Raw genomic sequence first — 18,806 nt, 5'->3', positions numbered from 1 at the left:
ACTCACAAAAATTCTTTACAGGTTTCAATGGATTTTTAAGATAACACATACATGTGCTTTATTGAATGCCATTGTACACACATGTGCGTGGAGCAGCCGGGAAAGGGGGGAGGGCCTCAGTCTTGGGGCAGGTGATAGGAATCCCTGTAGCGGTGATACACTCCAGAGGTGTAATCACGCTGTGATGATGACCGCAACTATGACAAGGAGGCCCAAGACCACGGCCCAGATGTTCAGGCACTTGGCGGTGGACGCATAGCTCCGGGCCCCAATCACGTCTCCCACCATCTTCCGGTCCCTAGACTGGGGGAGAAGGGATGGTGAGGGGTCTGGACGGGCCCTGGGGACAGCCGGGTGCTGTGACTCAGGCCGGGCTGTGGCTGCTCCCTGCCCAGACCAGCCTCCACCTGCCCTCAGCCAGGTCAGCGACCCCCTCCCTGTTTCCTGGAGCCTGAGCAGGACAGGCCAGGGGGGCCTCCCTCCCAGCCCCTCAGCCTCTCCAGGGCCTCAGGGCTCCTCTCCCCCTGCCCTGGCCCCTGTGCTGGCCTCTCCCCCACCAGGGCTCAGGGTTTCCTGAGAACTTTTGTTCTCTAGCCAGAGCCCTGAAGCCACATGGCCAGTCAGAGGAGAGTAATTTCTGGCTGATCAACAGGATATTCCTTGGAGTCCAGGGGACAAAGGCTGACCCTGCTGTCCCCAGGCAGCCTCTAGGTGACCTGCACACACACACACACACACACACACTCTCTCTCTCTCTCTCACACACACACACACACACACTCTCACACACACACACCCTCACACACACACACTCACACACGGGCTCCTCAATCTCAAGGGTCATCTGGGCAGCACACTGTGGGGGTGCCCACACGCCTTCCATGCAATCCACCCCCCCCCCCGCGCACCCACCTTCACGGAGAAGGCGAACGCCACGAACCCCAGGCAGCAGGGGTTGAAGAAGAGGGTGTTGAACAGGGACCAGACGATGTGGTCGGGCACCACGGTGTCAGCCTGGATGTTGACCACCGTCGTCCTCGCTGCCGTCGAGCTCTGGGGACCCCCCAGCAAGGACACCTCATATTCCTCCTTGAGCACCTCATTGGATTTGGTCACTCCGGCGTTGGCGCCAGGCAGGAAGGGCTGGGAGTTGGGGTTCATGGTGTCGGAGCGGAGCAGATGGCGTGAGGATGCCGATCCCTGGATAACGGAGCCTCAGTGATGCTTCCTTTTTCTGGTAGTTTCATTTCCCCCAAAGTTGAGTTTGGCTGTGTTCCTGGAGGGCGTCCCTGCTAAGGAGTGTCAGGTTACACAATAGTCCAGTAGAGTGAGCCCAAGGCCTGAGGGTAGGGTCGGGGTGGGGGGCAGCTTCCTGTCCAGGTCACTCCAGTGAGGCCTGTCAGCTACCCCCGGTCCCCATTAGAGTGTGGTGGGCGCGGGGTGTGTCTCACCCCCTGAAGGGGATGTTAAGGTAGAAACTTTCCGACCTGTAAAGAATTTAGTGAGCGTATTTGAGCCAAACTGTGGACCTATGATGCTGGGAACAGGAACCTCAAGGAATTGAGATAATGCTCCAGAGAATGGGGAGTTCATACCTTTTTTTAATAAATTACCATCAGAAGGAAAATACTTAAGTGGGTAACATGAAATCCATTGGTGCAGCTCCGTGGGGGTCGGGTGCCTTCTGGGCTGTGACATGTGCCTCTGAGAGCCGCCCTGGGGTGCAGCAGCACAGGGGCACCCACCGTGCCTCCAGGGCCTGCGGGTCGGGCTGAGGCGTCTGCAGTCCACAGGGCCCCAGGGGGTTGCGGAGTGTGGCTTGGGGTCCCACCCCTCCCAACACAGCGCCGAGGTCAGTCTGCAGAGCATGGGCTGGGCCCTGAGAACCAGAAGGGAGTGTCCCGCCTTCACCTGGGGGGAGAGAAGCAGGAGCCCGATGAGGTGGGGGCGGGGGGCGGCCCGTGAGCAGCTCAGAGGGAGGGGTGCAGGCCCAGCCCGTGAGCCTCAGCAGCTGAGGTTGAACTGGACCCTGGAGCAGGTCCATTCCAGGTGGAGGTTCAGGCCCGGTTCCCAGTTCCATCTCCGGGAGGCCGTGGGTGTTAGGTCGGAGAGAGCCCAGGTTCGGATACCCTCAGACATGTGATGAGACAATGGACTTCCCCTGGAATTTCTCACAGATCAACGTGCCAGACACAGATACCAGCTTCTTCTCCCTGAATCCACATACCCACCCCCACACAGATATGGACTTCTTGAAGATCCCGCCCACCCCCTGCCGCTGAGACTTCCTCAGTTGAATGCCGTGATGATCCCTGCGGTGGAGACTTGCTCAGTTCAGGCCCCCCCCCCCCCCGCCCTCACCAAACACCTGAATAAAAAGATCCCCCTCCCTCCCTGGAGGCGCGACATTCACCGGCCCCACCTTTTGGGTCAGTGGGTCTCGCCCGAGAACGCAAATAACCGTCTCCTTTTTCTTTCTGATCCACGCGGTTCTCTGTTCTCTTCGCCGCTTCTCTGGGCCACCTCACAGTGGGCCCGGTGCATCCCACCAGTGATGCTCTCTCCTTGAGCACATCATTGGATGGGGACACTCCGGCGTTGGCGCCAGGCACGAAGGGCTGGAAGTTGGTGTTTCTCTCCTCCCTCTCCTTCCTCTGCCCTCCCTCTCCTTCCTCTCTGACATCAGTAAAAACATATTTTTAAAATCAGCTGCGGTGTTTGGACCAGGTGTTTGGAGGGTCAGTAAAATCTCGCCAATGGACCCTAAAGGAGACCCTTGGTGCATGCGACTCCCCCTGCGGGCCGAGGTGGGGCGGGCAGTGGGAGGTGCCATGGGCGCCTGAGCGGTGATGGGCTCCGGGTCCCGGGCACGTCCGAGGGGCCCCGCCGGCACCGCTCCTCCAACGGAAGTGCAGCCGGAGCAGAGCGGCGCCTGCGCACCAGGAGGTCAGATATTCAGAAACGCAGCCCGAGAGCCCGGTCGCCGCAGGCTGGTGCTGCCCGAGGACTCCACCCAGCACGGTCCTCACACTCCCTTCCGCGGCGGGACCCTCCGGAGCCAGGAGCGGGCGCGGGCGCGGGTGCGGGTGCGGGTGAGAGCCCTGGGCTCCTGGGGAGGCAGAGGAGTCGCTGGAGGCGGGTGAGTCCCTGGGGAGGTGTCCTGGGCGGAGGGTGAGCGGAAGGACGACCTCCGAAGCCCGGTGCCAACTGCAGGAGGAGGGCTTCCGGTGCGGGGCCGGGCAGGTCCGAGGGGCCCTGGGACAACGTCCTCTGTGCTCGGTGCCCTAGGGCGGTGGGCCAAGGGCTCTAAAGAGGGGGCGCTCGGTGGGGGCGGGGGTGTGACCCGCAGAGCTGTGCGAGCAGCGTGGTTGTGGCGGAGGGCGGAGCAGGAGGGCGGTGGGCGTGGCCTCATGAAGAGGCCTGGTGGGCGGGGCCGGGAGAGGTGAAGCACCGCCTCCAAGACTGTCATGGGTGTGGGCGGGGCCAGGAGGAGGGAGGGGCGCGGCCAGGAGGTGGGAGGAGCGGAGTCGGGCTGAGTAATTGAGGTGTAACTGACGTGGCTATCAAGACTCTGGGAGGAGTCGGCAGAAAGACTGGGAGGCGGGGCGGCTGGAGGGGACACTCCTGACCATGCCCGTCGAGGGGCAGGTCCTGGGTTGGGGCGAGGGCAGATGTGCTCCCGCAGGGAGGATGGCCTGGCCGCTCCTGGCTTCGGATCCAGGCCCCTCCTGACCTCTGGGCAGCGGGCAGGGGCAGGTGGTGGTGGGCTCAGTCCCAGAGGCAGGCAGGGCTCTCACAGGACCCTCCCCAGGTGACAACACAGCGTTGTCACATATGTGGGCGAAAGGGACCACATGCTGACCGGACAAGCTCAGGGGAGGCCTGCATGGCCGTCTTGCAACCTCAGAGACCTAAAGTTAGCTACAAAGGATGGTCTGAAATTAAACTTTAAAGCAGTGATGGTGGGCAGTTATGTCCTCGGCCAGGATCTGCACTGACAAGGTCTGCCTTTACCTTAACTGAGCCTGTCTGTCATTTTGCATCTATGGTTACACACCCTAGAAATGTCTGGGTAACTTGTAACTTCCCTTCTTCCGGAGCCCCTGGGACACAGCCGAATGTGCTGGGCACCAGGACAGAGACCACCAATTCCTTCATTATCATGTTAATTGATCCTGCACCCACCTAAGCATGTGTCCATCATCTTACTTTTTATCCAATCCCAGGGGATTCCCTGCTTTGCTTTGTCCCTCCTCCTTAATCTATCGCCAATGAATTTCATGGAACCCACCTACATCCCTCCTTTGATCACAATGTATAAATACAAATGAACCCCGCCATTCTCCGGAGCATTACCTCAATTTGTTGAGGTTCTGCTTCCCGGCCTATGTCGACAGTTTGGCTGCAATAAACTCACAAAAATTCTTTACAGGTTTCAATGGGTTTTTAAGATAACACATACATGTGCTTTATTGAACTCCATTGTACACACATGTGCGTGGAGCAGCCGGGAAAGGGGGGAGGGCCTCAGTCTTGGGGCAGGTGATAGGAATCCCTGTAGCCACGAAGCACTCCAGAGGTGATAACCACGACCGCGATGATGACCGCAAGTATGACAAGGAGGCCCAAGACCACGGCCCAGATGTTCAGGCACTTGGCGGTGGACGCATAGCTCTGGGCCCCAATCACGTCTCCCACCATCTTCCGGTCCCTAGACTGGGGGAGAAGGGATGGTGAGGGGTCTGGACGGGCCCTGGGGACAGCCGGGTGCTGTGACTCAGGCCCGGCCCTGGCTGCTCCCTGCCCAGACCAGCCTCCACCTGCCCTCAGCCAGGTCAGGGACCCCCTCCCTGTTCCCTGGAGCCTGAGCAGGACAGGCCAGGGGGGCCTCCCTCCCAGCCCCTCAGCCTCTCCAGGGCCTCAGGGCTCCTCTCCCCCTGCCCTGGCCCCTGTGCTGGCCTCTCCCCCTCCAGGGGCCAGGGTTTCCTGAGAACTTTTGTTTTCTAGCCAGAGCCGTGAAGCCACATGGCCAGTCAGAGGAGAGTAATTTCTGGCTGATCAACAGGATATTCCTTGGAGTCCAGGGGACAAAGGCTGACCCTGCTATTCCCAGGCAGCCTAAAAGTGACCTACACACACACACACACACACACACACACACAGGCTCCTCAATCCCCAGGGTGATCTGGGCAGCACACTATGGGGACGCACACGCCTTCCATGCAATCCCCCCCCCCCCCCGCACCCACCTTCACGGAGTAGGCGAACGCCACGAACCCCAGGCAGCAGGGGTTGAAGAAGAGGGTGTTGAACAGGGACCAGACGATGTGGTCGGGCACCACGGTGTCCGTCTGGATGTTGACCACCGTCGTCCTCGCTGCCGTCGAGCTCTGGGGACCCCCCAGTAAGGACACCTCATATTCCTCTTTGAGCACCTCATTGGATGGGGACACTCCGGCGTTGGCGCCAGGCACGAAGGGCTGGAAGTTGGAGTTCATGGTGTCGGAGCGGAGCAGATGGCGTGCGGATGCCGATCCCTGGATAACGGAGCCTCAGTGGTGCTTCCTTTTTCTGGTAGTTTCGTTTTCCCCAAAGTTGAGTTTGGCTGCTTTGCTGTTGGGCGTCCCTTCTAAGGGAGTGTCAGGTTGCACAATAGCCCAGCAGAGATAGGCCGAGGCCTGGGGTGGTGTGGCCTGGGGGTGGGGGGGTGCCCTCCTGTCCCGTTTACTCCAGCCAGGCCTGTCAGCTACCCCAGGTCCCCATTAGGGTGTGATGGGCCCAGGGGTGTCTCACCCCTGAAGGGGATGTTAAGGTAGAAACATTCAGACCTGTAAAGAATTTAGTGAGTGTTTTTGCACCAAACTAGGGACCTATGATGCCTGGAAGGAGAACCTCAAGGAATTGAGATAATGCTCCAGAGAATGAGGAGTTCATACCTTGTTTTTATAAATTACCACCAGAAGGAAAATACTTAAGTGGGTAACAAGAAATCCATTGGTGCAGCTCCATGGGGGTCGGTGCCACTGAGAGCCGCCCTGGGGTGCAGCAGCACAGGCCCACCCACCGCCCTGGCAGGGCCTGCGGGTCGGGCTGGAGGAGTCTGCAGTCCACAGGGCCCAGGGGTTGCGGGGTGTGGCTTGGGGTTCCCACCCCTCCCAGCACAGCGCCGAGGTCGGTCTGCAGAGCATGTGTGTCCTCCGTAGCAGCGCTGGGTCCTGAGAACTAGAAGGGAGTGTCCTGCCTTCACCTGTGGGCAGAGAAGCAGGAGGGCCTGGGGGGGGGAGGTGAGGCGGGGGGGGGGGGGTGCCGTGAGCAGCTCAGAGGGAGGGGTGCGGGCCCAGCCTGTGAGCCTCAGCGGCTGAGGTTGAACTGGACCCTGGAGCAGGTCCATTCCAGGTGGAGGCTCAGGCCCGGTTCCCGGTTCCATCTCCGGGACGCCGTGCGCGGGAGGCACCGAACTAGTGATGCTCTCTCCTCACTGGTGTTTCTCTCCCTCCCTCTCTGTAGCTGGACATGTGGAAGGAGAAGTTCACTTGAAGAGGTCGTTCTGCCGGAAAAGACGGGAGCCTGCAAGCAGGCCAGGTCAGAACAAAGTCTTGCAAACAAGACTTATTGTTCAGAGGCAGAACTTTCCCTGAGGTGCTAGTCCACGAGGGCATGGAAAGTTCAAGGGAGGGTGCGCTGCTGCAGGTGGAAAGGGTCTTTGTATCACAGAGGAAATTAATAGTTAAATGTATAACTTAGCTCTGATGACCTCATAAGCATGCTTGTTAATCGTCGTCACTTGCTGTACTCCACTGTTATTTGCTATGCTCCCCGAATAAAAGCCATGAGGGCTTTGGGGGCCTTTGCTACTTGCCTGACTAGCAACAGCCCTCTGCTTCTCTAATTCATCCTGCCCGCCAAGCTGGCCTCAGCGTCTCCGTTCACAAGGAACATCAATACTCTCCTTCTTCTTTGACATCAATAAAAACAGATAATTTTAAAAAAATATTTTATTGATTTTTTTTTACAGAGAGGAAGGGAGAGGGATAGAGAGTTAGAAACATGGATGAGAGAGAAACATCGATCAGCTGCCTCCTGCACACCTCCTACTGGGGATGTGCCCGCAACCCAGGTACATGCCCTTGACAGGAATCGAACCTGGGACCCTTCAGTCCGCAGGCCCACGCTCCATCCACTGAGCCACACCGGCCAGGGCTCCGCGGCTATTTGGCTTCCTTCTCGTGCCCTCTTGTGCGCCCCCCACCCCCCACCCCCAGGCCGGCTCACACAGAACCTGCGGGGGCCCTGGTGGCTGCACCGCCTTCCCCCGCAGCTCTGCCCCCCTTTGGCTGGTGGCGGGTGACTCCCAGGGCCCGGGCATTGGCCCCTCTTCTCTGCGGTGGCTCCACCGTTTCCTGCGCTTGTTTTTTTCTTTTTCGGTTCCTCCTCCTGCAGGTGTGTGGGCGGGGCGGGGGCTGAGGCTTCCGGAGAGACCCTGGCCACGTGCGCACCCCTGCGCCTCGATCTTACACCCCAGCCGCCTCTGGGCTGCGTGATACCTTCTGGAATTGTTTCCAGTGCTTTCGGGGTCACCTGGTGGTCTGATGGGAGCGGCTGAGGGACGGGCAGGAGTGGGCGTGGCCTGGCTGGGGTGGATTTGGAAAGTCTGCCTGGATGCCCCTGCCTCCCCCGCAGCCATCCGAGCGTGGTCACCGCGCCCCCCTGCCCCGCGGGCACCGCTCTTGGGCTTCCATTCCCGCAAGTCCAGCTGCTTCGGTTCTTGGAGTGTTTGTTCCTCTCGGCGTCCTTCCCTTCCGTTCCAGGACACACTTCTCCGCTCCGTTTTGCAGTCCCCGTGACCTCCCCGTGACCCCCCAGGTGACCCCTGGCCGGCTGGGGGCTGATCTTGAAACACAGGCCTCTGCCCTCGTGGGGTCCCCCTGCTGCTTCTGAGTCGGGTCGTCATTAGAGGGATGGAGGCGGCCCCTCCCGTCACCAAGTCCATGCCAGGCACTGTGCTGGGTGCTGGACATGGATCAGTCCTTAACCCTCCCCGCAACCTGGGCAGTGCGGGCATCCTCTGCATTTCAGAACAGGAAATGGGCGCCGGCCGGCGTGGCTCAGTGGCTGAGCGTCGGCCTGTGAACCAGGAGATCACAGCTCTGTTCCCAGTCGGGGCACAAGCCTGGGTTTGCGGGGTGGGGGTTGGGGGGCATGCAGGAGGCAGCGGATCAGTAATTCTCTCTCATCATTGATGTTTCTTTCTCCTCTTCTCTTCTCTTCCCTTCCCATCCCTTCCCTTCCCTTCTCTCTCTCTCCCCCCCTTCCTCCCTGAAATCAATAAAAATATTAAAAAATAATAGAAGACACAGCTGAAAAGCAGCAGAGCAGGGGTGGCTGCGGAGCCCGTCCTCTCAGCCACTGTCCACCCTTGTGTGTGTCTTCCCAGGCGCCTGGCATTGTGTCTGAAGCGAGCGGAGACGTGGGAAGAAATGTGAGACGGACAGAGAGCCTCAGGCTCCCCACCAGGCTTCCCGTGGACGTTGTCCCCACGGCACCGGGACCCATACCAGGGCCTGACCTTGATGCAGGACGCTTATGTTAGGTCGGAGAGAGCCCAGGATCGGACACATGCAGACGTGTGACGAGATAATGGACCCTCCCTGGCATTTCAAACAGATCAGCGTGCCAGACACAGATACCGGCTTCTCCCTGAATCAACGCGACCCCCACACAGATACTGACTCCTTCCGGAATACCCTGCTGACCCCCTGCAGCGGGAACTTCCTCAGCTGAATACCTCAGCTCATGTCCCGCCCCTCACCCAACCCCTCACCCAACGGCAGTATAAGAAAAGCGCCCCCCCCTGTTGGTATGAATCCACGTGCCCTGTCTTTGGGGTCCATGGGTCTCCCGGGCACGCAATAAATCTTTTCCTTTTCTTTCTTTTTCTGATTCGCTCGACACTTTATTTCTTACGCCACCTCCTGAGCCACCTAACCTAACATCTGGTGCCTTGAAACCCGGGTGGCATGAGCACTCCATTTGGCCGTCCCTCGGTGGCTCGGGGTGCCCGCCTCTCCCTCCTCGTGGCCCAGGACCCATCAGGACCTCATCTCTTCAGTTTGGCAGCTTTTCCCAGTTTGGCAGCATCAGCGGTGAGTCCCACCCCGCCCCCATGCCCGTTTCTCGTGGCCGCCTTCCCGCCGGCATCTGTCTGTAAAACGCGGCTGCGTCAGAGATTGCCTATCCGGACCCTTTCAGGAAGGTTCCTCTGGACCTCGGAGAGGTAGCAGAGACGTCTGTACCCCGCCCTGGTCCCTCCGTCCGTCCGTAGCGGGGTTAAACCACTGGGATGCCAGCCTTTCGCCCCGCTACAGGCCATAGACATCGAGCATGGGACATCCAAATTCCAAAGTTGATCTGTGCACACCCCTAGGGTGCCAGCTCGCCCAATCTGGCTAAACGTGGGCCTGTATGGACTTGTGTCCTAAATGCTTAACAGCATGGCCTCAGTATGAAAACGGGACTTTGACTTTGCCGTCCGCACCGATCTCAGGAATTTCTGCCAGCGAACTGGGAAATGTGCCCAAGTCTCTCTCCCACTCTCTCTCTCCACCCGGTCTGCGTCCCTGTCCCTCCCCTGGAAGCTCCTTCTGCCTTCTCTCCTCGCCCTGTCCTCCCTCCTCCCCCCGGGCTGTCGCCGCACCGCCACCCGTGGTGTGTGTGGTGTGTGTGTGGGGGTGGGTTCATGTGCTGTGTGTGTGTGGCCGCGACGGCACCACTGTCATCCCCGCGTCCTCCCACCCCCCTCCACCGGAGACCACCCGAACTCCCCCGACGAAAGCCTCCCATTCTCCCACTGGCTTATGCCCCTGTCCGTCCACACTCTCCCCTCTCCTTCCTCCCTGCTTGACCCTCCGCCAGCCAAGCCTTCTCCGCTACCTACTGACCCCGCCTCCCACTGACCCCACCTCTCCTCTTCCGCCCGCCCTGTGGCAGCTGGAAACTCAAACCACTGGACCACTACCCCGCGCCATGAGGCGCGCACTGCACCCTCGTCCTTGGGTGCAGTCAGTCTGTCAGCCCGACCGACCGCCCGCTCCACCGCTACCACCGCTGCCGCTGGAAGCTCAAGCCGCCCAGTGACTCCCCCTCCCCCACCCCGCCTGCTTCCCCAGTTGGCACACATGCGTCCGTAGGCTCCAACTTCCTTCTGTCCCTCCTCCCTCTGCCCCACCCCTGGGAGGTTGCAGCTTTTAAACTCAATTGAACAACAGCTGGTGTCTTTCTCCGCCAACCCCACTGCGTTCATCAAAGAATTCTGGTACCTCGCCCACGCCCACCCAGGCCACCTCTCCTGCGCTCTCCCCTCCCCTTACAGCCCTGCCGTAGTAACCTGTACCCCACGCAGTGCCCTCTGTAAGGTCTAACCACCCACCCTCCTCTGTGCGCTCCGCCACATCTCCGCCCCCATGACTGCCGGCACTTTAATTCACAGGTGGCCGGCCAGTTCCCTTTGCAAGAGGTTGCAGCTGGGCTCTCTTCAGACCCTCTTAACCAGCAGCTTCCTTCTCCCCTATCCCTGAGAGCCCAAATCCTGAGAACGTCAGCTCCAAAACAGCCTCTTCCATTTAGCCCTCAGACCCCAGTCCGAGATTTAGTGAACACAGCCTTTAAGGTTAATGCCCGGGAGGAGCAGGCACAGTCAGATGGGAGGCCCACCTTCGACAGCAGGTAGACCTGCAAACACGCCTTGTTTGTGGCCCTGTGGTCGACGGCAGCCACCATGGCCCCCAGGGGGCTGTGAGCGGTGGGGGTGCAACGAAAGGAACGCACACCGCCTGGAGAAGGCTTCAAATCGGAAATGAAGGCCACTGGGCAATGCAGTGCCCCCGGCCCCGGGCTCCAACCAAGCCCTGCCCGGCGTGAGGTCCAAGCTGCCCCTGGAAACGTGACTGCCCCTGGAAAGGTGGCGGGCCCCCTGCGCCCCAGCGTGGAGGGGCCGCCCTTCCGGGTCATGACCCGCCGCTGGCCATGCTGGGACTGGCTGACGGAAGAAGCCCAGCCTCGACGACTCCAATCACCCTCACCGAGCCTAGGGCACAATGAAGGTAGTGGGTCACCTTCCTGGTCGACACGGGGGCTACCTTCTCTGTCCTGCCCTCCTCTTCGGGCCCCCTTTATCCGTCCAAGATCTCGGTCATGGGTATCGAGGGCAAACCCACCTGCCCACTGGCCACCGGACCCCTTCCCTGCTTCCTTGAGGATAGCCCTATAACCCACTCGTTCTTAGCTATGCCTTCATGCCCCGTGCCCCTGTTAGGACGAGACATCCTCACCATCCTAGCGGCCACTCTGTGGCTCACTCAGGGCCCTCCAGCCTCCTTGCTCCTCCCACTCCTGGCCCCCTCCCTTCACAGGGAGGCCGATCCTCCACTGCCGTGCGTCCCCTTATGGGGCCCAGTTGTTCCAGACCACAGTCGCCTACCTCAGTCTTCGCTGTGAACGCCTTATCTCCTCCACGACTGTCTCCTCCTCTGAACTGAAAACTGCTCTGACCCCAGCACCTTCTCGCCCCATCCTCCTCCACCCTTCCCAAAGGATTAGGAAAAATTCGGCAACTTTAGAATCCAAGCGGCTAGAGGCCTGGGAACAGGCTGTGCGACCTGCTCCCTCCCTCCCCCGCCTTTTCTCCAGCCTCATATCCAGGTCCCTGGCTTCCACTGCTCCGTCCCTTTCTCTTTTCCCTTGGATAACAGCGCATTCTAACATTTCCTCCCACTTTCACTGCAATACCTACCTCTCTCAGGCTCACCAAGTGCCTCCCACCATCCCCGAAGAAGATTCGACGAGACCATCCAGGACCGGATGACCCATCATTCCTCACAGGCTCTTACCTGGCAAGGGTCCCTCCAATTTTGCTCAGTTTTTTCATATTTTCAGGTGAAATGGACATGGAATGAAGAGGGAGTCATCAATTCTACTGTCTGAAGGGGAAATCCTCTAGTGTCGCTCTCTATTTACGAACCCTGGACCTACTTTTATGCCCACCCTCATCAGCACAACTTTCCATCTACTCTCTAACATCGATCTCTTCTCTACATCCTGTTGGACTTGCCTGTCACTGGCTCGAACCCTCATCATAGCCACTGTTCCTTTCGTCTCCATCCCCTCTGGCCTCTCTGGTCTGGGAGGGAGAGGATGACAGTGACCATCAAGGCCCTGGAGAGCTGGGGAAGGGGGGCCGCACACACACCTCCCTGCAGCCAAACTCTGCCCATCCACTGGGCAGGCGTCTTCCTCGCCACAGCCATCAGCCTGGGCCCAGGCCCAGGGCAGTCGGGCCCCCCGGCCCCCCCGGAGTTACGGGGCACCAGCCTGAGCTGTGTCCTCTGAAGGGACCAGCGCAGCTTGTTCTGCCTCCCCTTCCCCTGTGCCCCCCAAGCCCCGCCCCGGTGCTGGGGAGCCCGGGCCTTTGCCTGAGGGTCTGAGGAGTACAGAGACCCCACTCATGGCAACGCTGGGGACCTGGTGATGGTTAGGGCGCCGAAGGAGGCAGCTCGAGGAGGCAGCTCGAGGCCAACGTGGTAAAGAGTCAGAATCTACTCGGTCACCTGGGCACCAGGTGGGCTGAGCCCCCACATGGCGCCAGCCCCGGGGGCCGGGGAGCTGAGGGTAAAGGGCTCCAGGCCTCTCTGTCAGGCGGAGCTGTCTGGCGAGTTTTCTGGACTCGGCAAGTGGAACGTGGTCTGAGCCACAGGGAATGTGGTTGTGAAACGACGGAGAGTCCAGCGCCCAGGGCAGGGATGTGGACCCACTATTTGCTCAGACCGGGTGCCGGGAACATGGCCCGCCCCCCAGGAGCCCTGGATCCCTCCTGACTGCCGGGAACCAGCAGACCGCCCAGGCCGGCCCGTCTGGGCAGGTCCCCAGTGAATCATGCTCCCCCCCCCCCCCCGCCCCCCCCCCCTCCCCGTTTCCTGTCTCGTCCTGAACTTAAACTTAAGAATGTTAGTCCCATTTCCTTGAGACTGGGCTCCTGGTCGGGGAGGATTCTTTGATGTCGACAGTTTCTAATTCGTCAATGGCGGCTGACGGACATGGAACATGAGTGTCAGGTGCACAAGCCAGTGGCTAGACGAGCTCACCAGGTGCTCACGCTGATGACCCTGGTGTCCATCTGACGGCATCCGGAGGGGGACCGTGTCCTCAGCTGCACCCCCTGAGCGGGCCTGGCATCCCGGGACCACTTGTCATGCCAGTTCCTGCCTTTGAGCCCCCTCCCCCGCTTCAGCACCCCCCCGCCCCCCACCCCAGCCCCCTTTGCAGGAAGCCACTACAGACTGACTCCTTGGATACCTGGCAGCAATTTAAAAAGGACATGAGAGCCCTGGCCAGTTTGGCTCACTGGATAGAGCATCGGCCTGGGGACTGAAGAGTCCCAGGTTCGATGCCGGTCAAGGCCATGTACCTTGGTTGCAGGCACATCCCCAGTAGGGAGTGTGCAGGAGGCAGCTGACCGATGTTTCTAACTCTCTATCCCTCTCCCTTCCTCTCTGTAAAAAATCAATAAAATATATTTTAAAAAATAAAATAAAAAGGACATGAGAGTGTGCGATTCCAGGGGCTCGGACGCCCGCAGTCCTGGGTCCGCTCTGCCGGAGGTCCGCTGTGGTGCCACCCGGCCACAGGGCCTGCCGAGGCCTGCTCCGCGCTCTGTGGGCTCCCGTGCTGCCTCCTCGCAGTGCGCAGGGCGCTCGGTGCTTCCCAGGGTCGGGGAGGCCTGACCGGCGCGGCTCCCAGGATGTCCACAGCCACAGGACAAGAAGTGCTTGGCCTGCACCGCCGAATCTTCAGGCTTGCGAGGCAGTGGCAGGCAGCGTCAGGGCAGGTGGAAGACACGGCGAGAGAAAAGCCGTACATCCATCCGCCAGGAAGCCAGGACGCTGTTCCGGAAAAACAAAAATCTCACCGACACAGACCAGATTGAGCAGTGCCTAGATGAGTGCACAGCTAGGATCGAAATCGGACGGCACGACCAGATCCCGTATCCAAGGCCAGTTCGTCTGCCTCCAATGGGCCTGACCTCACGACGAGGCCGGGGACTTGGAAGCCAGGAGAAACTGAGGAGGCTTTCCAAACCAGTTTATCTCAAGTCTCACGATGAGGTTTCCTAATCCAGGGAAAGTTTATTTCTCGGACGATGAGCCAACGAGGTCTTCAATGTAAACCAGACAGCAAAACCTTTCTCCTTGACTGGGGCAAAAATTCAAGTATCTTCTTTAAAGCCTCCCAAATATTGGTACAGCCCTCATGACGTGTGCTCACAGTGTGTTGGGGCCTTGCTGTCCGCGGGGATGATACTCATCCTGGCGGTCGCAGACCTCACGGCCTCCCCGAGGGAGGAAGATGGAGAACGGCAAAGCTGCTCGAGGCAAGTCCTCGCCTGGCCTGTCGGCCGACACTGAGAAACCACCCAGTGTCTGGGTTTCTCATGGCTGCTTGCAAACTATCTACCCCCCTCGGAATAGTGTAGGCTTTCTGTTTAAATTATAGATTTGCTTACAGGTGGGCTTTGCCCACTGGCCGGTGTGACTGGATTGGGTGTTGCCCTGTACACCCAAACGTTGCCGATACCAGGCAGGGCCATGTCTGGGTTGCGGGCTCGATCCCGTTTTTGCTCTCGCATTGATGTTTCATTCTCTCCCACTCCCTTCCTCTCTCTAAAAATAAAAAATTGTTTAAAAAAATAATAAAAAATAAATAAAAAGGACATGCCATTTGCCTCTCAGCATAACCACTGTTGCTTGTCTCATTTTTGTTCTCATGTTTATTTCCAGTCTGCAGATGCAGAATGAAGAGTCTTAAAAGGACTCGAGCCTTTCAAGAATTACTAAGGAAAACAAACGGGGGGAGATGCAGGATGCCACCCATAGTCTTCATTAGCAGAGAGGTGCAAACAAGGGTTCCGGGATGCTGGTGAACCTTGAACCCATGGCAAGGGCCAGAGTTATGCACCAATTGTCTAGTCCAGACAATGGGGGCTCAAGCTATTTCCTGACCAAATAGTCTCAGAGTAAATCCCTCTAATATTTACTGGCCTTTAAGATAGTCTGTCTGCTACCGGAATTGCCTGCCTAAGAGCTAGATGTGTATCCAACGTTGAATAAAAGGCTGGCGAGGCGTGGAAGTCCTTTCTCTTGCATTGGGCTTGCCCGCCTGGCCCCCAATATTTCCACATTATTATTTCTTGTCGCGTCTCTTTCATTTGTGTGCGGCCCCTCCTCCAGATCCTGAATCCTGAACCACACGGGATGTGGGGGGACATTCACACCCCCCAACTGTCAGAACGTTCTGTCGCCCAGGTCCGCTTGTTGTGCTCAGTTTGTCCTTTGGATCCCACAGGTGAGTGGGACCCTCTGGTGTTTGTCTTTCTTTGTCTGAGCGTTTCACACGGCAAGTCCCCTCTGGGTGCTCCCACGTCCCAACGGCAGACCCCACGCCTCTTCGTGGCAAGTCCTCAGCCCGTCTCGGCCGCGCCACTGCGTCCTCCCTCCGCTGCTGGTGCCCGGGTGCCTCTGGTCTTGGCTGTTGTGAGTGATGCTGTGATGCATGTGGGGTCACGCCCTTTTCCAATCAGTGTTTGGGTTTAGGGGAGCAGCCGGCAGTGGAGGGGCTGGGCCCTTTCCGCCTCTTGGGGAGCCTTTGGTGGAAGACGCGCCCTGTCTGCTGTGAGCACTGACCGCAGCTCTCGCTCTCACTCCCAAATCCACGCGTCTCCCTTCCACCCTCAACTCGGCGCCTCCCTCAAGGAGCCCCCAGAGCGGGGAAGGGCCTTGGCTCCTGACCATCGGCCACCGGAGCTCGAGCTGTGGGTGGTGACGCCCCGGACACTGGCGTGGGGAAGGCCTGCTGCCCAGGGGTGTGTGAGCGGCCCCTCTCCCAGCTCCCAGCTGCTTCCACCTGGAGCAGTGGTTCTCAACCTGTGGGTCACGACCCCTTTGGCGGTCAAACGACCCTTTCACAGGGGTGGCCTGAGACCATCCTGCATATCAGATATTTACATGAGGATTCATAACGGTAGCAACATGACAGTTATGAAGTAGCAACGAAAAAATTGTATGGTTGGGTCACAACATGAGGAACTGTATTTAAAGGGCCAGAAGGTTGAGAACCACTGACCTGGAGTGTGACTGTGCGGCTGCTGGGCTCTGTGGGGCAGGAACCAGCAGGGAGTGTGTGCTGAGCGCTGTTCTTGTCCACGTCAGGGGGTGAAAAGCTGCCCCCCCACCCGCGAGCCTGGACACCCACAGGCTGCTGTGGGGAGGCCGACCCTCCTGGTGGGTGAGGCTCCTGAGGGTGGGGAGGTTGGGGGGGGGGGACATCCTCGTGTCCAGTCAGCATGGGGTCTCCTTGGGGAAGAGAACACCGGCTGGGGTGGGGGTGGGGGCTTTTGGGGTGCAAGGCCCGTGCTGATCCTACAGGGGAGGCTCTTTGAGGAGCGGGAGGTCTGAGCTCACCCCCTGCAGCCCCAGGGGCGCCTGCCGCTCAGGACTCAGCCCTGGGTCAGGGGACAGTGGCCTTCCCAGGGCAGACATGGTGGCAATTACACCGTCCCCATCTCCTGGGCTCGTCACCAGAAAGAAGTCCTCAGAAGGACAGTCTGGCCCGGCTGGTGCTGCTCAGTGGTTGAGGGTGGACCTATGAACCAGGAGGTCACAATTCGATTCCCGGTCTGGGCACAGGCCAGGGTTGTGGGTTGGATCCACAGGAGGGGGGCGTGCAGGAGGCAGCGGATCCAAGATTCTCTCTCCTCATTGATGTTTCTCTCTCCCTCTCCCTCTTCCCTCCTCTCTGGAATCAATAAAAGTGTTTTGTGTGTTTTTTAAAGGACAGTCTGGAAGGGGGCAGGGAAGTTTGGCCTGGGAGTGTCCTGGCTCCTCCTCTCCAGCTGGCCCTGCCTAGGGACCCCCCACCCCGACCCCAATTCCCACTTCCGATGGGTCTGAGTCAGAAACTTATTAGCAGACACTCGGTCCAGGTGGGTGGGCCGGGCTGCCTGTGGCCGTGTCCAATGCCCAAGGCAGAGTTGAGTCACACTAGGGGTGACTGAGAAGGCCAGCCCACCCGCACCCAAAGCCGGTCTCAGCAGGTGGGGGGCCAGGCCTAGCCCGGGGAGGGGCCGGGGGCCGAGAGCCCTGCAGGTCCCACGATCCAGCTCTTGTTCTTGGTCGTCGGGCACTGAGCCGAGGCCTGGGCTCTCGGCGGGCGGCCTGGCGGTGCCCGGTGTGCTGGCCTCCGGGTGCCTTGTCCTCACTTTGCCCGGGATCAGAGGGCGCGCGCACGCGCACGGCCTGAAAAACGGAACTTGGAAAGACCGAGCCCTCCGTCCCCGCAGGTACGGGCACCCCCGGACTTGGAATCAATGTGTTCGTTTTGCAGATGAATTCGGCGGCTCTATCACTTCCCGGAGCAGGGCCGGGGCCAAGGTGCAGCCCAATTCCCGGAAGGCGCCTCCCTGTGGACGTTGGGGCGCAGCCCCCCCGGGCTCGGACCTGAGGACCGTCTGGGGCGCCCTGTGGCGGCGCTTCTGAGCGGCACCCCGACGCTGCTGGGGTCCCATGGCCCGTGCTCCTGCCGCCGCCCCCTCTCTCCGCGGGTCCAGGTGCAGAGCGAGCGCATCCCCCCCGCGTCTGGGTCTCGCTCTCCCAGCCGCAGGGCCACCTCCGGGCCCTGAGCCCCATCCCGGGGGGGCCCCCCCTCTACCCACCGAGCTTCTAGCAACAACAGGCCGCCTCGCCCGCGCACGTGACTTCGGGGAAACCGAAAACTTCTCCCCCGAAAGGCGGAGCCTGGGAGGTGACCACCGCGCCCCGCCCCCCGCGCCCCGCCCGCAACCCCCAGTTTCCCGGTCCAGCTCCCAGTTCCCGCGCCCGTCCTGGCCCTGCCTCACGCCCGGCCCCCAGTTCCCGCGGGCGGTCCTGCCCGCCCTCCCCTGCGAGCCCGTGCGCGGACCCCAACCCCCGCCCCCCCGCGCCCCCTTCGATGCTCCGCCCTTTCCTGTGACCTGGGGTGTGGGGTGTGGGGTGTGGGGGGTCCCGGGCTGCAGGCACGCGAGGCTCCCGGGACCTCCTGACGCCTCCCCCGCCCGCGGCCCGCGCGCAGGGTCTGGTGGCGAGCACCGGCCGCTCGGCCTCCTGGAGGCGCCCGGAAAGGGGCCGCCCGACCGCCCGACCGCCCGGCCCCGCGGGCGCAGACCCCCACCCCGGGCCGGCGCCGCCCACTCAGGGGAGGGCCCGGCGGCCTCGCGCGGATCCTCCGGCCTCGCGTGGTCCTGCGCCGCCCCCTGGTGGCCGCCTGGCAAACTGCGAGCGCAGGGTTGCGTGGCGCAGAGAAGAGGGCGAGGAGTGGGGTCCCCCAGAGGAGCTGTTACCAGTCGCCCCGGCACCCCCCCCCCCATCCCAAGTCAGGGCGGGGCCAGGGCCCTACAAGACCTCAATTCTAACTCCATCCGAATTCTGGCCTGACCAGCCTCCATCGCATTTCTGATGAGACTGAAGCCCAAATTGGACACGTTTTAGCCTGGGGGGACCCACATGAGGCTCTCGTGTTTTATTTTTTGGGGGGGCGTTGTGTATGTTTTCATTGATTTCAGAAAGGAAAGGGGAGATAGAAACATCAATGATGAGAATCATGGATGGCTGCCTCCTGCACGCCCCCTAGTGGGGATGGAGGCCACGGCCTGGCGAGGAGTCTTGTTTTAACCTGTTAGATTGGCCCAGGCACCCGGAGAGGACCCACCGGGATGGTGGGAGGAG

At 60.3% G+C, this 18,806-nt stretch overlaps 2 protein-coding genes and 1 pseudogene across 2 annotated transcripts; 1 reads left to right on the top strand and 2 right to left on the bottom strand.

Annotated features, from left to right (window-relative positions):
* Positions 1–32: 32 nt before the first annotated feature.
* Positions 33–1,270, bottom strand: LOC132241842 (interferon-induced transmembrane protein 3-like). Its single transcript, XM_059710812.1, has 2 exons — positions 913–1,270; positions 33–303 (listed from the first exon to the last, which is right to left on the bottom strand). The coding sequence occupies exons 1-2, from the start codon at positions 1,159–1,161 to the stop codon at positions 175–177; spliced, it is 378 nt and encodes a 125-aa protein (XP_059566795.1). The 5' UTR covers positions 1,162–1,270; the 3' UTR covers positions 33–174.
* A 3,173-nt stretch (positions 1,271–4,443) lies between these two features.
* LOC132241836 (interferon-induced transmembrane protein 3-like) lies at positions 4,444–5,628 on the bottom strand. The gene is made up of 2 exons (XM_059710805.1): positions 5,250–5,628; positions 4,444–4,716 (listed from the first exon to the last, which is right to left on the bottom strand). Exons 1-2 carry the CDS (start codon positions 5,496–5,498, stop codon positions 4,528–4,530), a joined length of 438 nt encoding a protein of 145 aa, XP_059566788.1. The 5' UTR covers positions 5,499–5,628; the 3' UTR covers positions 4,444–4,527.
* Positions 5,629–13,610: 7,982 nt separating this feature from the next.
* LOC132241843 (LYR motif-containing protein 1-like) lies at positions 13,611–14,709 on the top strand (annotated as a pseudogene).
* Positions 14,710–18,806: the final 4,097 nt, after the last annotated feature.

The sequence above is a fragment of the Myotis daubentonii genome, chromosome 9 (genome assembly GCF_963259705.1).
Source record: "Myotis daubentonii chromosome 9, mMyoDau2.1, whole genome shotgun sequence".
Classification (NCBI taxonomy): domain Eukaryota; kingdom Metazoa; phylum Chordata; class Mammalia; order Chiroptera; family Vespertilionidae; genus Myotis; species Myotis daubentonii.
This window is presented reverse-complemented; position numbering and strand designations above follow the sequence as displayed.

Bases quoted from the DNA above. Each gene is read 5' to 3' on its own strand.
- LOC132241842 (XM_059710812.1), bottom strand. From the start codon at position 1,161: ATGAACCCCAACTCCCAGCCCTTCCTGCCTGGCGCCAACGCCGGAGTG. The intron at 304-912 runs GTGGGTGCGCGG...CTTCTCCCCCAG, and splicing joins CGTTCGCCTTCTCCGTGAAG to TCTAGGGACCGGAAGATGGT.
- LOC132241836 (XM_059710805.1), bottom strand. From the start codon at position 5,498: ATGAACTCCAACTTCCAGCCCTTCGTGCCTGGCGCCAACGCCGGAGTG. The intron at 4,717-5,249 runs GTGGGTGCGGGG...CTTCTCCCCCAG, and splicing joins CGTTCGCCTACTCCGTGAAG to TCTAGGGACCGGAAGATGGT.